Source organism: Parasteatoda tepidariorum, chromosome 1, assembly GCF_043381705.1.
Source record: "Parasteatoda tepidariorum isolate YZ-2023 chromosome 1, CAS_Ptep_4.0, whole genome shotgun sequence".
NCBI lineage: Eukaryota > Metazoa > Arthropoda > Arachnida > Araneae > Theridiidae > Parasteatoda > Parasteatoda tepidariorum.
In genome coordinates this window covers 43,484,056-43,507,251 of record NC_092204.1, presented here as the reverse complement: position 1 = coordinate 43,507,251, position 23,196 = coordinate 43,484,056, and the positions used below count along the sequence as shown (strand labels likewise).

General features: G+C 27.7%; 2 protein-coding genes and 1 long non-coding RNA gene across 4 annotated transcripts in view; 1 reads left to right on the top strand and 2 right to left on the bottom strand.

Annotated features, from left to right (window-relative positions):
* Positions 1–4,246, bottom strand: part of LOC107438741 (nucleoside hydrolase) — a 13,669-nt gene extending 9,423 nt beyond the window's left edge. The window contains exon 1 of one of the 2 annotated variants that reach the window (XM_016051094.4): positions 4,049–4,246. The gene's annotated coding sequence lies outside the window, so the exon portion shown is untranslated. Of the gene's footprint in view, positions 1–2,131; positions 2,252–4,048 lie in introns of those variants that run through there. The other variant, XM_016051092.4, reaches the window with a different exon arrangement.
* LOC139425288 (uncharacterized) overlaps positions 1–16,827 on the top strand; it is a 24,993-nt gene extending 8,166 nt beyond the window's left edge. The window contains exon 3 of the long non-coding RNA XR_011636503.1: positions 16,715–16,827. This is a non-coding gene — a long non-coding RNA (uncharacterized lncRNA). The remainder of the gene's footprint in view (positions 1–16,714) is intronic.
* The window catches only part of LOC107438740 (uncharacterized), a 147,220-nt gene continuing 135,416 nt past the window's right edge, over positions 11,393–23,196 (bottom strand). Inside the window, exons 5-8 of the mRNA XM_016051091.4 lie at positions 22,344–22,538; positions 20,443–20,536; positions 17,231–17,280; positions 11,393–15,786 (exon numbers count right to left, since the gene is read on the bottom strand). Of these exons, the coding sequence (XP_015906577.1) occupies positions 15,745–15,786; positions 17,231–17,280; positions 20,443–20,536; positions 22,344–22,538 (381 nt within the window). The 3' untranslated portion in view covers positions 11,393–15,744. The remainder of the gene's footprint in view (positions 15,787–17,230; positions 17,281–20,442; positions 20,537–22,343; positions 22,539–23,196) is intronic.

Sequence of the window (23,196 nt, the reverse complement as noted above, 5' to 3'; positions counted from 1 at the left end):
AAAAAAAAAAATTGTTTTTTCCTAAAATTACCAATTTTACCTAAATTTATTTCTTGCCTTCATATTTATTATAACCTCTTACTTTAATTTCAGAGGAAAATTAGGTTTTTTACTTGGAAAATAGCTACAAAGTTCAACTAAAAAGTTACTTTTTTCTAAAATTTTACTTTTTCACTATTTTTTACTCGGAATTTTACTTGATTTTATTTTCTCGAATGTTTAAGTTTTAGGAGGGGCGAAATATGTTGTTTGCCCCCTCATTAAAATTTCAGAGGGGGCGACTGCCCCCTCTGCCCCCCCGGCTGACACGCCACTGGCCCTAGGTCTGGGCCTCTCAGCCTTTATGACAAATCAGACTCTGGTCAAAATTCTTTATTTTACATTTAATTTATTAAGGGCATGTCAGCATTAGACTAGTCATTTTTAGCCGTCCAATCAAATTCAATACTCTTGTAACGTCATATAGTTGTATCTCTTTCAAGAGCGAATGTTCTTCTGATTTGTAGAAATGTTTCACCAAGTCTAGGATTCTAATAAGACTAAGAAAGTATAACCGTTTTTAAATATTTCTATGATATATATCGTAAGAGATAGCACTAATTAAATTACTGTCAGACATCTTTAACTTCCATCTATCATTTCATATTGTTTTGAAACCATATTTGTATATTTTCATAACGAAATGGAAAGAAACTATATCCAGTCGCGGATGATTACTTAAATCCTATACCGCAATTATTTGCTTATAATAATTTGCTTATACCTCGTAATTCGTTGGTTCCATTTTCTCAGCTTTTATTCACTATTTGAATTATTCTAATAATCTAATCCAGTGTTTCCCAAAGTGTGGTACGCGTACCCCCAGGGGTACGGGAACAGTTTAGCGGGGGTACGCGCTCTTATGCGAAATATCTTGCAACAAACGAAAATTTCAAATTTTTTTATTTAAAAACAAAGTTAACCATGAAAATCTACGATTACGTATTTTTCTATTGACTATTTTTTGCAGAGTTAACAGTTAACAAGGGTCTATCTAGGTTTTTTTTAGAGGTACCTATTTTGTGAAAATTTAGACATAATTTGTGAAATTTAAAAATTATAATAAAAAATCAACACAATAATCTGGAAAAATAAGAAAATATTTTCAAAAATATTTAAATATTTTTCGAAAATATGTTATAAGTATTTTGTGAAACTACCGTTTTTCCTAAAATTGAATTTGTCAAAGTACTGCTAAACGGCAGTAAATTAGTCCTGGCAGACTACCCCTGGTTAATAATTAGTGATGTCAACAGTCAATTGTGATTTTTAACTTTTGTGCAATTTTCTTTTTATCACTGCAAAAACAAAATCATCCTTCTCATTGATGCAAATAAACTTATTAACAAAACTTAGTCCCAAAAAAGAAAAATAAACATATTTAAAAAAAAATACATAAATTTTTTTTATTAGTGGTACACAGCGTTACGAAAAATTTAAAAAGGGTACACAAAAATCATAAGTTTGAGAAACACTGATCTAATCTAATCAGTATAAATTTATAGGATAATCTTTGAGTTTTCAGACACAAATACATGGGTTTTGTATCACAATAACGGTATTTTAAATTGTGTTGATAATATAGAGTATGTAATTGACACAGTCCTGGGATTACTTAAAACTACTATATATGATATTAAAAAAACATGTATTGAATAGAACATTAGATATTTTATTAACTTGGGATGATAACTGATTTCAATTAATTATTTATTATTGCTAATTTCATAAAGTTAAATATTACATCAAGAAAAATTGTGATTAATATGGCTTTGGTTGCTGTTAAACGTAATCCAAAGCAAATTAATTAAAAAAGAACGTATATTAGTATTTTAACAGAATTGATCATTTACAAAATTAAGAATAATGCTTTTTTTTAAAAATTTTATTTAAAAAATATAAAAAATGTCTTACTTTTATTTTTTTAAATTGAAATATGATATTGTACAATTAGTTGAACTAAGACTGTTAAATATATTTAACTCAATTCGTATTTTGAAATACTTTCATATTTTACCCCTGGACATCAATAAAAGAATTAAAATTTAACCAAAGCAAACTTTTGTAAAATATATAAAATTATCATACTTACATTTCAGTAAAATGCTAGGTTTACTTCTTAAAAGTAAAAAAATAAAATGTAAAAAGAAAAAAAAAAGATTAGATAAAGTTAACTTATGAAATGACTATTGTATGCAATCGTAAATTCTTGCTGAAATATGATAAGCCAGACTGTGATATTTATTATTTATATCATTAGATTATCAAGATAGGAGTTACAATTCATTTTTAATCTTTTAATATTAGCGGTTAAGTTTTTAATCTTTTATGCCACTTCAGTAATTTTATAAATTACTTTCCTGTAAATTACTTAAAGTCACAGTTAAGTTTTTGATTACAATTAGTTTTTAAAAGTCTTAATATATTTCAAATTGCATAAAAATTCTTATTTATAGATCAAAAATATTATATTGAAATTTATATTAATAGTCATTATTGTCATTTTGATTTTGTTTATAAACAAATAAACATATTATTGCTGGTAATTTAAATATTATAGAAAACTTAGAACTTAGGAATTCAATAATAAAAGGCGCAAAATTCAGACCCATTCACCATGCATCAATTTTTAAAATTCTAAAATACTTTCTTAATGATCTCAATAATTTTTGTACAAAGATTTCAAACAGATTCTCTTTATCTTTAGTTATGTTAACAGAGTGGAAATTTTCTGTTTATTATTATTACTTTAAAAATTTTATTTTGAATAATAAAGAAAATTTAAATAACAGTAAAAATTCAACAATTTGCTAAAATTGTTCGATCAATTAAGCAATTACAAAAATTTTTTGTTATTACCCCCATAGACAAAGTTAACAATAATTATGCAATCTTCTTAAAAAATTTCTATGTTGAATTTTTAAATATGGAGTTAAAAAATAGTAAAATTTTAAGCTTAGTAATTTAAATAATAATATCATCATTAATATTTTTTTGTCTTTATATAAGAGGTTAAAAATTAAAATCAGCAATATGCAATTTCCTTACTTAATTATCAGTCCAAAATTTCATAAAATTTCTATAAAATTTTAAACAATCACCTGTGGGTCTAACATTTACCCAACTAAGCCTGGTACCATTTTCTCTAACTACTTAAATAAAATTATTAACAGCATTATTAAAGAAGGTTTTTCTTGGATCTAATAATCAACCGATTTTAGAATTTATTAAACAAAATGAAATTAATTCGATTACGACTTTTGATTTCCTGGATCTTTTCAGTAGTATTTCCCTTTCTAAAATAAAAGATGTTCTTTTGAGTTATTACAATGATTTTAAAAATATCCTTAATTGTGATTTTGATTATTGGGAAATTCTTATCATTTTTGTCTTTTTAATAATTATCTTTACAATAAAAAAGATATTTTTATTCAAATTGATGAAATGCCACAAGGATCTAATTTTTCATTTCTCTTAGCTAACTTATTTTTACACTATTATGAAAGAAATTATACTCTTAATATTAAAATTGTTTTCAGATTTATTGATGATTTAATTATCTTTAATTTTCAAGATTATACAATTTTACTAAATAATATTTACCTCGAGGAATTAATCTTGCTTCGTAATCATGATGATAATATTAATTTTAGGTTTTGGATTTGGGTATAACAAGAAAATAACTGCTTTGTTGATTTATACGATAAAAGAAATGATTTTAATTTTACTATAAATAAAGTAATTACTTGGAATTCTAATGTTTCTAAAAACATCTATTTAAATATCAGTTTTAGAATTAAAAGAATATGTAGTAATATTTATTTATCCAAAAAACAAATAGAAAATAAAACTCTCTCTCTCTCTATCTAGTATCTATCTATCTATCAATCAATCTATCTCTTTCTTTTTAAATAAATGTTAATTTTCAGAAATAATTAAAATTGTATAATTAAATATCAACCTTATTAATTATAAACTTTTTTTAAATTATCCAGTATAATATTATTACCTTGCGCGCATCTATTTTCTGGCCAATCCTTGGTAACTAACAAATCAAACGAGCTTCTGTACTATAACAAGAATGAGCCATAAAACAAAACCTCTATTTACGCTCCATTTGCGCTTCTGTTTTCATATTTTGTAATCTGGCAATCTTATTACGAAAATATTTTAAACCGTTCTTTAAAAATTCCTTTATGGCATTTTTTCGGTTTTGTGCATTTTTCGAACAGAGGCTTTTATAGGAAGTGGTAATTATACTCTTGAAGTAGTATCGTTGTAAATACATTAATACGAAAAATTATGAACGTTTTTTTAAAGCTATGTGTTACTCATATAAAACGTATAGGCTCTTATGATATCTTTTATTATATGTGTTTAAAACTGATAAAAAAGAGACTTGATGAATAATATAATTTTATGACGTGATTTCATGAGTGATAAAAAAGAGATTTAATTTGAAACCATGATGAAACATTATAACAAGATTTAATTTTATTAATCGTCTGTTTGCTTTAAATACAATAAAGTAGATTTTTGTTGTCACCTGAAAAAGCCCAAACCGAAAAAAAAAAATCCCAAAGGGGGCAAAAGAAAAGGCATTTTTTCAGACATTTTTTTACACAAGAAACATTATTTTTACATATTTTGTTCTATCCCAACTATTTCAGGAAAAAGGCATATCTAAGATTTTTTAAGTGTTTTTTATCTTTGTTTTTATGCAAATGATATTGGAACTTAGCCTTCACGATTTTATTGAAAAATCTATAAATAAATTCGGCGCCCATTTAAAAAACATTTTTAAAATATTTCAATACGTTTTGTCAAAAATTAACTTTTTCACATCTCAATGTTTTGCAATTATGATACACTTAATTGAAGCACGTTGTTTCTAACAACTCTGTAATAGTATGTTAAAATGTACTTAATGAGAAAAATAAAATAAATCTTTTCAGTTTCCTATATGGATATTTTCTAAAAGAATGCGACTACCGAAAGAAGTCTAGACAGATTCTTGATGATTAAGTAATTCTTAAAGTAAATTTCAATTATTCAAATAAGGTAGAAATAGTTTCCTTAGTCTGATAAATAAAGCTGAATACATCCAAGCTCAAAACCCAAATAAACAAGAATTTCAGACAGCTAAAATATTTCGCAAGTTTCTATCATCTGTAAACTACAATATAGCTTTTTTTTTTTATTTCTTACTAATTCCTGTTTGTAAAGCCTAATTTAAATTTTAGAAAAAAATGAACTTTTTTTTAATTTATCTTAAAATTATATGTGACTTTAGAGATTGATATTTATTAAATTTTTTATTTTTTTTATTTAATAATTTCCAAAAATTCTCATCAATGCATTTGTTTTTTGCTCTCACTTTAACACTGAAATCTATTTTTTTTCTTCCAATTTTTAAAAATGTATATTGTTATAATAGCACTTTGCCGTCAGGTCTGTGTTGAGGTCAGGTAACTGGCAAGGTTCTGGGTTTGAATCCTGGGCAAGGCATGGATGTTTTTTCCTATTTCTGTACTATCTGTCCTTACTGTGGGAGCAGCGCTGTCTCACCTAATATGGTGCCCCGGAAAGAGTAGACAACAAATCTGCCCTGTAAATGCCTGAATTGATGAAATGTTAACAAAGGTGGGCATTGGAAAAAAATATCACTTTTCATATGGTAATCATTAGCAAATAAAAAAATCGCATTTTATAAATCAATTTAAAATAAAATAGAGTAAGGAAATACAGGTATATTCTGATTTTTTTCAGAAATTTTTGACGATAAGTTTACGTTTGAAAAAACGTACGTAGTAAGAACGTGCGTACATACGTATGAAGCAAGTTGATTTTTTCGGAGATTTTTTACCCTAAAAAAATTTCCGGTGATAATTTTTTTTCGCTGTTAACACTTTCTGGTGTAGTGTGTTAAGTTTGAGTCTACTTGCTCCAAAAATATACAATCACTATAAATGTAAAATTATTTTCTTCTAAGCGTCACTTCTTATAAACAACCCCTATTCCATAAGCAATAAAGATTTGAGTTATCTCTTTACTTAGAATATATACTATTGACATTCTACCCAAGATATAAAATCTCATACTATTTTACTCATTATATAGTCTTGCTTTGTACTGATAATGAAATGATTATTTGCGACCCTTAAGATGTCTGCAGAAAGTCATAATACTAAGGGTTTTTCTTGCTTTTGAACTGCATAAATTTAAGCAAGCATGGAGCTAAGCCCATAATGTAAAGTAAAGTATAAAAGAAAATAAAGTATAAAATAAATTAAAGAATAAAATATAGTATATAGAGTTAGACCGCCAAGAGTTAGACTAAGGGGAAATGAGAGAGTGTTTGTACCGAGATCTAAAAATTATAAAAGAAAGCAGTGTTGCTAGACTTCTTTAGTTTAATTTGAAATGCTAAGCTATATCTTAATTCCATCGTAGTGACTTAAATTTAGGGAATTTAAAATTTTTCTCTTTATTGTTGCACAAATTGCATTTGAAGAGAGAAGAGTTTTTTAATATACTAGGAGGCTCCGCCCCCTGCTCGCTAACGCTCGCCAACCCCTGAGAATTGCTACGCAATCCTATGTGGTTCACGCCGTGAATCATGGCTCGTTGCGCTCGCTCGCCAATGAACANAAAAAAATCAGTTAAAACGTTCTGAAGGGGAAATTTTTTTTGTCCATTTGCATAGCTGCAAAATAGCTTGTAAAATTTTATAAAATCATTAATACCCAACGTAAATGTATCCAATATTTGCAATAATAAACACCATAAACATTTCACTTTTCTCGTTTTTTTTTTTTGAAAAGCAACAGACTATTGACAACCCAGTTTTACGCACTGAAAGGGGCGTTCGCATCTTTAAAGTATATTATTTTCTGACATCCTCGCCTTATCCAAGCCAAAGAATATATAAGTGATACTCACACATTATACATTCTTTGCCTAAGCATTGCGTGTAATCAGTGTTGATCATTAAAAAGCAATTTAATTTAAATTCTAAAATATTTTTATTTGTGAAAACCAGAATATTATTTTGTATATAGCTTAGCGATGTCTATACATCACTCGTAATTTATTTGTTTGTTTATTTAAGTTTTAAAACCAGAGGTGTCATTCAGAGGGGAATTATATACTTAAGTTTCGGTTTTCAGAACTTTGGTTATTTAAAACCGAAGGAAGGATATTTGCTTATTCAATCATAGTTTCTAGTTTGAAGCGTCTGGTTCTATTACAACTGGAGTATAAATGCTTGTTTTAGAATTTTTTTTATTTTTAAATATATGATGTATACATTGAACAGAATGAATTCAAAACTAAAACCCTTTGAATTTTATTAGTTTACTATTATTGTTTTAAAATCGTTATAATTAAAAATGCTTTATATGACAGATCTTTTTTTTTTAAAAAAAAGCAATGCAACCATAAATTTGTTAAATTTTCTTATGAGAATTAAATATATATCCCTATCGAAATCTGCCAAATCATTTCTTAATATCCGCAAATGACTATGTACCCTGTTAGTGAATTGCAATCAATCAAATGCTCTTAATTTTGTTTTGTTTTAACAAGGAAGAAATATAAAATGACTCATAATTTATGTAAATATTTAAGCAATGCTACCTTTATGAATGCTTTTTTTTAAGAAAACAATAATATTTTGCGTTGCACGTGAAAGGGAAACCACGAAAATATCTTTCAAATTGCTTGACTTTTAAAGAATTCCAGCTAAATACTCGGTAATCACAATGAATTCTTTTTACATAATGAATCCTTTTTCTAGCGTCTTTGACAGACAACCAATCATATTTGTGAATATAACGAGATGTTCTTCATATTTTTTGTAGTTTTTAACTCAACCCAAAAATCAAAGTAACTCGCAATTTAATATGGGTGTAAAAGAATATTTACAAAAGTTATAAAAATAATTTATTTTAACCAAGATTATATTGAAATTAAAATTATTAAATTTTGAGTAAGGAAAACCACGAAAATGTTTTTCAGATTGCTTGGCGGTAATAGGATTCCAGTTAAATATTAATCATTATCTCAATGCAATTATTTTTTTATTAGCAGACATTTTTTATTATTAATCAGGCCGAGGGCTCAGAAGATCAGTAGTCTCTTACTTGTCAGGCTAACTGTGGGTGGTTTCCGTGGTTTTTCTCTTTGGATTCCCTTCTGGATTGGATTTAAAATTACAAGGATACGATGTTGAACGTTAGTCATCGTAAACCTAAAAAATTGGGTCGGCTATTCAACGTCGGTAATAAAATAAAATAGATTAGGCCGTGAGGCTAACCGTGTGAGGTTTTCGTGGTTTTCCTCTCCATGTAAAGCAAATGTGAGTTAATTCCATCAAAAAGTCTTCCACAAAGGCAAATTTCTCTTAGTACTTGATCCAGGAGTTCTCTTGTCTTCTCGATTTGGTTCAAAATTACAAGGATACGGAGTTGAACATCAGTAGTCATAAACACAAAACTAGGTCTGCTGTTCGACGACGGTTATAAAATTATAAAATAGATAGAGTATCATCTTTCTGAATAGTTCTTCCTTTTAACTCAACCCATATAAAAAATAACCTGCAATTTATCTATCGAAATACAATTATATTTATGAAAGCTATAAAAATAACCTATTTCAATTAAGATTAAATTAAAATTATCAAATTTTGTGTTACATGCTAAGGAAAACTACGAAAATTTTTCAGTTTCGCAAAGGAACGCCGTGAAGGGCTAAGACTCCATCTTTGTGGGATTTATAACAAACTATCTTCTTAGGTTTTAGAAATTTGAAAATTGGTTCTATAAAAGCCTCCAACATAGAAGGTACTGAGACAGAACGGTCTATCAATTCACGTTACTAACCAATGATTTCTAGATTATTACTTGACTGAACAGAAGGCTCATAACTTTTAAACAAATAAATAAGATAAATTTCATTGTGCATCTTCACTGATTGAGGTTTCCTGCAGTCAAAGTCCTTAACGCCCTAGAATAGTTACTTATTTTAAATAGAGTTTTCAACTGTTGCAGTCTTATGATAAGCATCATTCATGAGATGAGCAGTTTGGTTTTGGGTGAAAGTTAGTTCAGAAATAGTTCTCAGTCACTTTTCAACGGTTATAATTACTTGAAAATCGATCTGTTCAGATGCTGGAGTTGATATGTTGCTTCCAAATCGTGCTAGAATTGTTTAGGACTGCACACGAGGTGCGATTTAGACAACTACATAAGAAATTGCTATGACAAGATGCAAATGATAGTTAGCTAGCAAAGAAATGAGCCGAACATAACATAATAAGTTGCTTAATTGTATAATGTATTTAATAATCTGTATATTAAGTTCAGCTATATCTTTATGCAGGATGCCCATAAATTACATCGAAAACTTGAAAAACCGATTAATTTAAATAAATATTATGCACGACTTTTTACTTCGGTACGGATCTTATGAAATAAAGTATAGAATGCCTCTTTAAAAATCAATGGTGGAACGATATAGGCAACTTTCCTCCTTTAATAATTATATATTAAACTAAAACTTACATACGTAAATTTTATTTTATGAAAAACTGTCGGTGAGAAATCCTTCCATTCAGTAACTCTTATTCTATGATATTTATCTTTACCAGCATTCCAACTGCAATTATTTCGAAACACATATTTTTCATAACAAAAATTTTCTTGTCTAAACCACATTAAAAGAAATGAAAACTTTAACATTTAGTAATTTTTCTCCTTTAGAAGAATCTAGAAACATATATTGAACTTAAATTTACATGACTTCTTGATTTTATCCATGTATAAAAAAAAGTAAAAAAAACCAATCAACCAATCAAAAAATTCCGACATCAATAACTTCTTATTCACAAAGTGAAAAAACTAAAAACATTTATTAATCTTATGATTATTGAATTTATTTTATAAAAAACTATCTGTTGATACAGATCCCAACGTTCAGTAACTTCTTATGTTTACCAGTATTCCCACTGTGGCTCCCACATTGACGATCTAGAAAATATAGTATTTAAACTTAAATGTTTAAAAGAAAAAAATGTTCATAAATGCTTATAAAAAATAAAATTAAGTTTATCTTTCGTAACTTTTCAAAATAGACTTTATAAAAGGTTACTTTTTAAAAATTGTGTCATGTCCATATCCGTATATGTTACCACCTTAACCGTATAAGTATACATATAATCCTTACCCGTATTCTTAGAGTGTCCGTTCCACTGAATACTTCGAAATAATCATCGATAGTGTCACTAAAACGACGGAAGATTAAAAAAAAATCAATTAAAGATGAACGAAAAAAAATCCTGTGCGTCCTACTTAGAAAAACTAATTATTTATTCTCACCAAGTTTCGAAGTTCGTTACAAATTTTTTTAACAGGAGGTTCTGCAAACTGAGAAAAACTGTAAAACAACGGTTTTAAAATAACCGTCATTTAGCAAGAACGAAGTTGCGCAATCTGAGATTAATTTACACACTCAAACAGAAATATTTCGGTTGGAATAGTCTAAAATGCCGTCGAAAATAGCATCGATTTATAACCTCCTAAACGTCAGAATTTTTTGTTGAGATTTATCGACAATTTTTTGCAACTTATTTCAAATTTTGGTGAAAATAAAGTAGCGAATTGGGTAAATCGCTGTAAGCAATACACCGAAGAGCCATAACATTATGACCACCCTCCATCTATAACAATGGGCTCACCCAAGTTTTCATGGTTTCTAGCCCAGGAACAATGTTTTTATGGGGCACATTAGGACCTATAATCCTCATAGAACAATCCCTGACGTCTGTAAGCTACTTGAACATAGTTGCAGACCAGGTTCACCCATTCATGGCAACAGTTTTTCCATCGGGGGATGGTGTTTACCAACAGGATAATGCACCATGTCATAAGGGTNCCTGACGTCTGTAAGCTACTTGAACATAGTTGCAGACCAGGTTCACCCATTCATGGCAACAGTTTTTCCATCGGGCAATGGTGTTTACCAACAGGATAATGCACCATGTCATAAGGGTCGAATCGTCGAGGAACATTCCAGTGACTTTCAAGTCATGTCTTGGCCACCAAATTCCCTATTCTATCAGCACCTTGTGGAATCAATGCCACGGCGGGTGCTAGCATATTGAGGGCTAAAGGTGGTCCTATATGTTATTAGCAGGTGGTCATAATGTAATGGCTCTTCGGGTGTATTTCTGTCTCCTTCCGTTTTTCTTTGATTAGTTTTTTTTAAAACCATCGTTCACTTTCGTGCCAACTATGACTGATAAGATAGTATGGAGGAACTGTAAGAACAACACCAATAAAAACTAAAAAAGAGATTTTAGTTGTAACTGTTTATTCATCGCTATGTATCCACATGAGCATACATAACTATGTACAACACACAACTACAGTGTTTCTCATACAACAACAACGGCCGAGATGAAGCAGGTGTGTTTTTATTAAATTATCTTTTTCTTCCATGTTGGGGAGTGGTGGTGCCTGCGCTATCATTTCAAGTGTCCGCAGCGCCAGCACATCACACCCTGCACGTTACTAAGAAATTCACAAAGCTTTAGAAGACTAGCACACTCACCAAATGGGAATAAAATCGTTTATCCGGCAACGGGATATGGAACACATCATATACAACGTACAGTAATTTTTTGGATTTTAGATCTTTTTTATTATTTTCTTTATGATAAGGACATAGGAATTTATACAAGGTGTTCACTAGTAAGGAAATGAAATAAATATATTCGCATTTACGTTTTTCTTTTTGCGTTTTGATTGAAAAAATTTGATATCGGATAGTTTGCTGTCTTTGATTTTATTTTCATTCTGAAAAAAGCTGCTATATAAAAACCATTCATGTATTTCTTGTGCGCCTTATTTATCGTGAAAGTTAAGGAGAGAATTGGGGAGAAATGATTGTAAAAAGACAAATAGTGAAATGTGAATATGAGATGCGAAGAGATGCCAACTTATATATTTATTTTACTCTTAGTCGGAAGAGAAAATTGTTAGTAAACAGAAATATTTAACGTAGTTTTACAAGATATTAAAATTGAAAAAACAAATTTAAATTCATAATTCCTTAATAGTTATAGGGAAAATAATTTTAAACAATGTTATGAGATAAAGATTATTTGATAGTCTTAAAAACTTCGACGAAAATAGACCTCAAAATTTCATGATTCCAATATTTCGGTAAAATTACTGCTTATTTATACACTAGCAAACTTCGTATCGTCTTCGCTCCGCTCACTAATGCCCATGGTTGCTACTGATTCATTTTTTTAAAAAGTCGTTTAAAAGATTATTTGGTCGATAAAATATAATAATTATAATTTTATATAAGGAGATTTTATTAATACGTTAAACGTAACGAAATGAAAGAATATCTGGATTTGAAAAATAATTAACCGTACTTGAAAAATAAAATTATACTTAAGAATACAGAATGTGCTACAGAATAATACGGATTCTCTACTCAACGCCGATGGTATACGAAATAACTAGGAATATAGTTGGCATTTCTTTAAATATAAACATAAACGTACTTAAAACAAATAATGCATACATAGCGAAGGAACGTATGATTATGGCTAAAATAAATACCTTAAGGAACTCTAAATATCGTGATAACTTACCACGGTTTTTTATAAAAATCTACAAATCTAATAAAATTCATTTCTTTAATGAGTGAGACACCTTGCATTTAATACATAAGGGCAACAGTGGCTCACAGTTGTTCATTAAAAAGAGAATTGTAATAATTATAACATTTATAAATATAACAACTTGTGAAGCACAGATAGAAAGACCTGTTCTTAGTCAATAGCGTGGATTGGCAAAACAACTATAGTTAATTTAAATTCTATAACAATTCAGTGATTCACACTTCACTTAGTTTTCAAAATGAAACATAATAACACCGAAAAGAAAATGAAATACATTAAATAGACGACAACTATATTTTGAGATATAGGGTACGAACGAAATACCAATCTTTTTTTTTAACTCTAATCAATGAAATAATAATGTGAAATCTTTTATTTTATGAAACGGCACTGAGAAAACGGAATGCGTCTAATAAGCCAGATTGATATTCCGTACATAGCCCTAGCTATGGAATGACACAAGCCTTTCCTTCCGCAGCCAGCGCAGAAAGAAAAATTCAATAAAAAATAATTTATTTTAATTACAATTATAAATACTATAATTAAATTTTTTTAAGATTTTGATATTTCTCATAAATTTATTTGATTTTTTTTTATAATACAATTTCATAAATTAGGAAACTACCACATACAATACATTCAAGTCATATAACTTAATATAACAAGCAGCCGTGCAATCCTTTTCAGGGTCAAGTATTAGTTTTCTATTGCTTTATTATAAAATACTTCATTTGTTTAGATATGCACAACATTATGTAGTCTTCCATGCACTAAAAATGAAGTTCTTTTAAATTTATAAAAACAGGGAAAATATTTATATTTCGAGTTGAAAAAGTATGAAGAGTTGCACCATCTATGTTATACTGAAAAATTTAATTTAAATTTAAAAGATACATAGAAATAAAACATATAAAAGCATACCACAGTTATTAGGCTGTTGTATTTCGGTAGTAAAAATCATGGTAAAATTAGCTGTTCTCAAATTTTACTCTACTTAGTAGTGTGCTGCTGAGAAAACATTTTTTCGAAAAAATGTCTTAATATGATTTTTTTTTATTTATCCTTTTAATATATCTTATAGATTTGAATCATGATTTTTATCCACAACTCAGAGTTTCATCTCAAGAGTCTTATTTTTTTTAAATAAATATTTCAAAATAATTTTATCAATAAGGCATATATGTATAGAACTTGTTTCAGAATATGTATCTTTATAATAATTGCAGTAAGCAGCACTTTTTCGGATCTTAAATAAAATATCAATCTTTTTAAATTAGTTTATTTTATGAAAAAAGTTAAAATAAACCATTTAGTTGTAAAAAATTAATTTATTACAACATTATATTTTGAAACTGATAAATAGGTGCAAAAATCCTTTATTTGTACTAAAACTTACATGAGTTAGAGTTTAAAATTTTAAAAAAGATAATAGTTGCAAATCATAAAGAACAAAAAATTTTGAGCAAATGCTTTTATAAATAAGAAAATTCGGAATAGTTTTCTGCTTTTTAACTTAGAATCAACAAAAAAAAATTAATTAGCTTATAGAAGAAGCTAATTTTAGAAGACAAAAAAAGAAAGACAAAAAGCTAATTTTATCATAATTTCCATCTTCTCTCATAGAAAATAATTTTTCTCCACTGAAATCTGGGGCAACTTTGATGAGGTTTTCAAACTATGATTTTTCATTTTCTGATAAAAAATATGCGCGTGAAAGAGCATTTGTTCTCTTCACAACTATTTCAAATAATTGTTTGAAGAATGAAACAATTATTTAATTATTTATACACTGAGAAAAATTCCGGTAAACAAAATTGGCTCCCCGAGTGCCAATACTTTTTACCCTAAAATTTTACAGAAAAAACTGATATATTGTAATTTTTACAGTAATATTTACTGTAAAATAAATGAATCACAGTAATTAGATAAATATTACTGTAAAAAAGTACGATATAAACTTTTAGGGTAAATGGCACTCTGGGTTCCAGAACTCTTTACCGTAATTTTATCTGAAATTTTTTCGCAACAATCAACTTTACAAACCGCATAAAACCATATTTTAAAACTCGGTAAATTGAATCGGTGATAAAGTTGCCCTGTTTTACGAGAGAACAACAGTCCTTAGAAAACAGGCACAAAATGTGATTGAAAATATGAATCTTTTTCTTGAGCATATATTAAACAAAAATTTATTATTGCGAATAAAATAACTAAATAAATCATTTGCTGCTTATTCCATCTTTATTTTAATTGCTTAATCGTGCTTTTAAATTCTACGTGTATCATATTAGGAACCTAATTAAATAACAAATTATTCTCAAGTGTACAAGACGGTATAGTTTAATAAGCGCTGTTTATTATTTCTTTTTTTACTCTAGACATATAAAATTAAGAACTTTTATAAATAAATTTAAAGCAGGAAATCAGGCTTTACACTGAGACATGTATTACATTTAAAATTTACACTTGTACAAGTTAATTAAAAAGGAACTTCGTGATTTATTTCAACTTAAAATTTCTCAGTTCAAAATTATCATTCTGCCATAAAGGTTGCTAATATGATACTCAAAAACAATATCTATGCTATAAATAGAAAAATTAGCGATTTCGGGGAGATAAAAATACCACATCTTAAGTTACAAGAAAAAAAAAATTGTCTTGGAGGCTTTAAAAACAGCAATGGCATGGATTTTAATAATCATATTTATATTAGTGAATATATATTTATATGTATATATAAAACTGAAGAGATAAATCGTTCGAAAAAATGTCTCAGGAAGTGATGTCACATTTACATATTTCTCTATTAAAACCAGAACTTGGGAAAAGTTTGTTCTCAGCTTTGCATCACTTTAAATTTCATGACACCACACAAAAGTCAAATTAGGTGGCAGTTATTTTGGGTGAGATGTGGTCGATGGTTTCATCTTTTGGTTGAAACAGTAGCACCAAACCACAATACTCGAAGAAAGCTGGAAGCTCTTAATGTAGTAGTTGTGGATATTTTCCTAAGAATTTTCTGACTGTTCTTCACAATGGCTTGATAAAGTCTACAAAAGAAACGAATACCGATATAAGAAACAGCTATGTATACCGTTTTATGCATCAAGCGATTCAATACTTAAGATTTATAATTTGGGAACCCTCATGCAAATGCTTAATTTCAGTGTTACTAAACAATTTATTTTACTTGTAAATTTTTGAGCTCCTTAGAATTACGTTAGTAAAATAATTTCCTTTTTGCAAAATTTGAAGATATGAAAAAGCTTTTAATGAAAAAAAAAACAGACAAACAAATAAACTAATATTTATTATAATTCAAATTTAAAAAATAGATTTGTATGAATTATTTATTATTAATTTATAATTTTTATAATGGTGCTACTTTTTATCAGTGCTTTGAGCCAGTGAAAAATATAATTCTGATATAATTGGGCATGTAACAGAACAGAAGCATGTAACAAAAAAAAAATAATTTTTTTGTTACATGCTTCTGTAAGTTTTTTAAATAAATTAAAAATTTCAATTAAAAGGTTAAGTTCATCTTTAAAGCTGTCATTGAAAGTTTGACCATGTAACAAAAATTGTATAGTATACAAATAATCAATTTATTTCAAGAGATATTATTAAAATAAAATCTATTATATAAATTTGTGGTTATAATTTTTTATTATATTAATTAGAAAATTGTTTCAAAAAACAATTAGAGAAAATAAAAACAAATGTTGAAAACGTCTGAACTTGGGATAAAATTAGAGGTATTAATTAAGCGTAATCAAAAGATAGTCAGTTTGAAACATGAAAGTCTTTCACGTAAAATATCACTTTGATATCAGCAAAAATTGAATGAAGGAGTTTCTCTTCAATGGGATTTTTTGTTTTGAACTTTTATGGCAACACATTAAGCTAATATATTTTTTTAAATATTATTTAAATAAATGTACATTAGTCATAAATTCTTTTATTCAAATTTTCCAGGGTCAGCAATCTTATATGTCAAGGTCGAATTTGCCCAAATTAAACATTATGTTAATTTCGTTCCTTGGTATTACTTTAGAAACAATATTAGATGTAAGTATATTAAAAAGTGGTGTTTCTAATATATGTTTAAACATATAATAATTATAAAGAATTTAACCATGAGTTTAATGAAACAAAACAAAATTAACAACAGATATGTATTAAAAATACTATTTAAACTATGTTAAGCATACCTCAAGTATTAGGAAATAAAATGTATATAATTAATAATGTTTTTAATATTAGTACATCAATTGTTTCTTTATGTTATCTTTTTTTTTTTTAGTTTGCATGAAGTTTAAAGTCAAAATATAATACAAATAATTCAAAAACATTTGTTGAGAATCAATAATAAATTTATTAACATAAATGTGTATTTTAAAACATAGTAATACACTCAATGAAATACAAAAAAATTCAATGGAATTTCTACATGTTTTTAAATATGTTTTCAATCTTTGCGAAAATATTTACCTTGTGCTGTGGACAATATATTGTATAAGAATCTTCGTCCATATAACACCCTAAAATAACAAAAGTTTTTTTTTATTTAAGCAGTCAACAAAAATAATTAATTTCACTGAACATAATATTTTTGTAAATACTATACTTTATTTTATTATTAGTATAACTAAATATTTAATTCTCATAATACTATGACACCAACGAAGATAAACTAATGCAAATATTTGAAGAAAAAAAAGCGAATAACGAATGAGTTTAATGCTATCAATAAAATAAAAACCTTGATAGATATTAGGCATTATAATATTCCGAATACTTTATAAGTCTCACCCTCTAAACTAAATTCATGGTGCCAATATTTTTTATTCTGTTTATTGCAATATTATGAGCATGATGCTTGTTATATAGTGTCAAAACAACTGCATGTATTTTGACTATTCTTTTTAACGTTTTTATTGCAGTTTTGCTTATTTAGTCTTACCCTGGATGTGTTCTAATATATAGTGTAGATCACTATATATTTTAATATACTTAATATATATATTTTAATATTTACCAAATATATATTTTTAAAATTTTTCTCAAAACTATTTTTGCCTATTTTTGTGCCATTATTTTTGCTTTATTCATGTTGTTTTGCTTATACATATGTAACACGAAATTTATCTGATCTTTGTGTGGGTATAATTAATTTTTGTTTGTTTAATGATCATTTCACCGGTCATAGTTATAGCAACTATGAATGAAGCAGAAGTTTTCTGGCAAGATAATATGTAACGGTATTTATTTATTATTTTTTTTGTGATAATTCTTTAGTTTCTCCGTGTATTTCTCCGTATATTTATCCGTATTCCATTTTTTCGTACAAATTTACAGCAAAGATAAATTTACAGTAAAGTTAAAAAGTTGTATATTTGGGGCTACAAATAAATATTTAAGTAAGGAAAAACAAAATCCTTTTTAAATTTTACCGACCATTTTTGACCCAAAATGCTATCGAAATCTGTTGAATCACTAGTGAAGGAGCTGGGTTGAAATACATCAAAAACATTTTGATTGCATTAGATTTGTTCTAATGTATGCCTTTTAAATGCTCTCTGTTTTACACGAAAATCAAACAAGTTTGATTCATCAGTACACCTTTTCTCAAAAGTGATTCGTTAGAATTAAAGTACGTTTTTGTTTCTCCCTTGCTTTAACATTAATTCACAATTTTTTTTATAAAGATTTTAAAAATATATATTTAAGAAGTTACTTGAAGAACACCATATGTATTTTTCGTAACTACAGAACTGATTTAAACAAAAGATATTGCATTACATGAAAGAAACGCAAAAAAATATGAAGTAATTAATGTATTTTTATGCTTGCTTTAAGGAAAATCGAGTATGTTATAAATAAACCTGAGGAATAAATAATGCTTATAAAAGATAGTTCAAATAAATGCAATTACAATTTGTATGCATTTTATAATAAAATACTCTAGAAAATGTTTCGATAAGTAAATGATGTATATAATTAACAAAAATAAGAATGTGATAATTGTATCGAAATAAAAATCAATTTTTCATAAAGTATAAGAATCATAATAAAAAAGAAGAATGCATAAGTATTTAAAAAGCGAATTTTTATATTAAGTGTAAGAATTTTAATGAGAATAAATTTTACAATACTGCATTCTTAGTTTACGACAGTTGATACAATTAAACCCAAAATGAACATTTCCAAATTGCTTGCTATTGCGATGGTAAACAAGATGGACAAAAATCAAGTTTTGCATTCTGATACTACCATTTCCACTATATTTCAATTTTCAAAGTTGTTAAATTAGTAAAAATTTTTAAAGAACAAATATAATGCAAAAGATTGTTAACCCCTTCCTTCTCGCTCCTGTGAAAATGACGGGGTGAGGTTTCGCCCTCTATTTCTCGCTCCCGTGATATTGACGGGCTGGAGTGGTCAGTAGTAACGCGCCAATAAGAATAAAACTAATTCATTTCTTTTACCCGGAAAACATTTTATTTCTCATTTCACACACCATATAGCAGTACCAGGATATTTTTAAGGTAATTGTAAATAGTTAGTTTATTTCAAACTAGATACTAGCACTAATCAAATCCGTGTATTTGCCAAAATAGACACTTTTATGACCGTTTTCTTGAAAATTAACCGATTGTTAAGAGGTTAAGAAAGTGTTGCAAAATGCAAGAAAACTTTTTCTTACAATTGAATTTACTAAAATATTTGCCCAATACAAGTAAATTCATCAATTAAAAAAAGATGTTTAGTTAAGTTTGTTTAAATTGGTATTAAATATTTAATTAATGCCCGTAAAATTTATTGATGAATATTTTATTAAGTTTCAGAATTTTTCCAAATGCAACAAAAACAAAACGCTTTTCTGAATGTATTTGTTTTTAATAATTATCCAATTATATTATGCACGTTTGAAAAAACAAATCTAAATTTAGTTTTACTTTGAATCTTTCTAAATTTATAATTCGGTAATTCTTTGACAATTTCCATTTTGTTTAGAATTTTTTGACTTTCTTCAAATACAATAAAACGCTTTTAGGCTGCCTGATTTAATTTCCCAAACATTGCAGTGAATGCAGTTGTAAGAATACTTTTTTCTTTGCATCGTTTTTACAGTTTGCATTTTTCATATTTTTTAAATAAAACAAAGCGTTTCCTGGTTAGATTAGTTTTAAGTAACTGCTATTTCTTAGCTTCCAATATTATTGTACAAAATGCTATTAAAACATTAACTGATAAAAACAGTAATCAGAAAGGGCGTCAATGGAATCTTTAAATTTAATGGTAATTTGATGAGAAAAAAATAGATAAATTAAAAGGGTATTCATTGGTCACTGATATCATTTTATTTTAAGGACAGCTAATGGTTAAAAAATTCTCTGAACAATATTGTTTAATAATATGTTTGTATTTAAAATAGCAACAGAAAAAAGTGATAACGATACTTTGGGTAGTCTTATAAAAACATTTGAAAACAAATTCGTTACTGATAATAGGAATATCTTAAACCCCGACCCATCCTGTAAAATTAGGGTATCCGAAAATACGTTACGGATAAAAGACAATCTAGGGCCTCAGTTATTAGATTAGCATTATTAAGTGCTTTGGAAGAAGAATCCATTTAAACAAATTGATAATTTGAATGGTAATAATAATATCGATAAAAAATATAGCGTTTAACTTACAATCGTCACGAGCGCATAAGTAGTGGTATAGCTCCGGACAATTGTCGACACCGCAACTTAAAGAAGCTCCTGGAAATTTACATCTCGAACATTGCTGAAAAATTAAGGTAAATTGAGTAAATTAAATGATAAGAAATTGACTAATAAAATAGATTGAAAGATAAAATAACGGATAAAAAATAGATTGAAGCAACCAGAAAAATGCAAGGTGTTATGTAACCACATCCTTCAATTTGTGTTTTTAGAACCCTTATGAAAATTGAGGTAAAAAAATATACGCTTATTGGGATTGCAAATAAATATTTAAGTGAGAAAAAGCCAACTTTCTATCAAAATCTAACGAAACGCTCATGAGGAAGATAAGACTAAAAACTTCAAAATCCATTTGATTTCAAAAATAGAAAGAAGTTGAAAGGTGTTTATTAGAAACACCTACAAGTTTTATCAGGAAATCTAAATGTTTTTGATGTTTTTCATCCTCATTCCTCACTAGAAAAACTTTCCATTTTCCCCCGTTTAAATATTAATTTGTATCCAAATATACTTTTTTGTCTTCATTTTTGAAAATGATTCTAAAAATATATAAAGTATGTGATTACAAAACACCTAGTAGAGTTTGAGATATAACTAGTTCTCAGAAATATTTGAAGTGAAGCTTTTTAAATAAAAGTAGATTTTAACAGGTATTAGATAAGTACAACATCTGAAAACTCTTTTATCAATTATTTCAAAATATTAAAACAAGCTATACATCATGCTTAATATATGCTAAGTCTGCAAAGTGGCAAAGGTAGGATAAAATCGGATAGTTCAATTTCTATGAAAGTAAGATACAGTGTTTCAACTATAAAGGATTTTAACGTAAAGCCTATAGCAATATGTAGATTTATGTGGATTCTGTTCTTAAATCTGGTCAACATCATTTACTTATAAAGTTGCAAATATATTAAATTCGAAATTTCTTGTGTTCCTTCATTTCAAAATCCCTCAGTGTAGATGACTCATTGTGTTAATTTCATTCTATTTTAGAAAAAGAAATTTATTTTCATGACGTCACTACCGATGCGGGTTTATGTCTAAAGGTGGGATATAGTATATTATATAGACATTATATGGTATATTATATAGTATAGTAAAAAGACCAGGTTTTAGTATACTTAATAAGAAATCATTGTAATCTTCAAAGTATCGATTTTTTTTAACATTAAATAACATTTATTTTTAGAAATAAAATGCCAATGCATCAATCAAATAAAAATTCAAACAAATTTGAAATTTTATTCATGTAGCTGTTAAAGAAAAAGAGAGAAAATTTAAGAATCCGGTTTTGTCCGGACCGGGAAAGGATTAGATGATGGTACCTCTGATACTAAAATAAAAGTTTTTAGAGAAACTATTTGTTGTTTTTAAGTTATTATTTCATTAAATTAATTTCAACTAAAAACTACGTATTAGTAAAACAAGTTTTAATTTACTGAATCAGAAATTTTGAAATCGGTATTATTTTAATAGCTGATTAATTAAATGTATGAATATCAGCTTGATTATTCCTTATCGCAATTTGCACATGCAAAATGTTTTTTAATTAAGTTTTCAGAGTTAAATTTGGTAGGTGCAATGCCCAATTATATCAGAATTAGAAATGGTGAGGGGCACTTCACTGATCACTTGATTTCGTAAATATAGCTTTTAATGAATTTAGTTATAATTAAAAAAAAAAAATCGAATTTACCTTTTGGCCTAGACTCAATTTCTCTCACAGGGGGAAAGTTAAGTTTAAAATTATAAGATTTATGAGTGGGAATTTCGTTAATATTGTAAACAGACACTTAATTGCTCTCAGGAAAGAAACAATTAAAAAAAAAAATTAAAATAACGAAAGAAAATGACTGGGTACTTACCTTGTCGACCGCTTGTAAGACAGTTTCTTCAAGGCCTCGTAACCGATGGCCAAAAAGATAGATATTTTTGGACCACGCCGCACATTCTTCATGAACCCAGAACTCTTTACTGTCTGTCGTTGAGTCTACAGGGTAGGGGTTGTGTAGGGGTATGTCAGATAGGTGGTTTGACATCTCCTCCAGTGGCTTCTGACCCTGCAAGAGTTGAAAAATATAATCAGGTTAACATCCGGAATTTTAAATAAGTTGCTAAATCACTCTGAGAAAGAAGATACGGAAAACACCAAAAACATTGTTAGAGAGTATGAAGAAAACTGTTTGTCAGAGAAAAAAAAAGAAGAGTTATTTGGAAGGATAGAAACACCCTCAAATTCCATCAGAAAATCAGACTGGTTTTGAATTTTTTCACAACACCTTCCTCTCTAGTGATTTAACAAATTTTTTCAGCGTTTTTTCCCCCTGTATAAAATTCTACTTCCTCTTTTTAACGATTTTCAACAAGGATTCTAAAAATATACATTAAAGACAGTCATAATGAAACATTCAGTATTATAGTAAGGGCGATGATTAAGGAGAGTCCAATAAACAAAAGACTATAAAACACCAGGAAAAAGCGCAATACCGCAATAAAGTAACAGTGTCTTCTACACTAGAGGCACAACTAACTTTTAAGCATTCGTAGTACTATATGTACTGTTCTAGTTGGACATGGTTTCGCAACTGTAGAACCATTCGCTTCAATAGTGCTTATAGTTAAAATACGAGGAGATAAACAATTGCAAATTTTATGGGTAAGAATTGTGAGAATTATAAAGAATTTAATCAGAAAGATCATGAAAATCTTTAAACATTT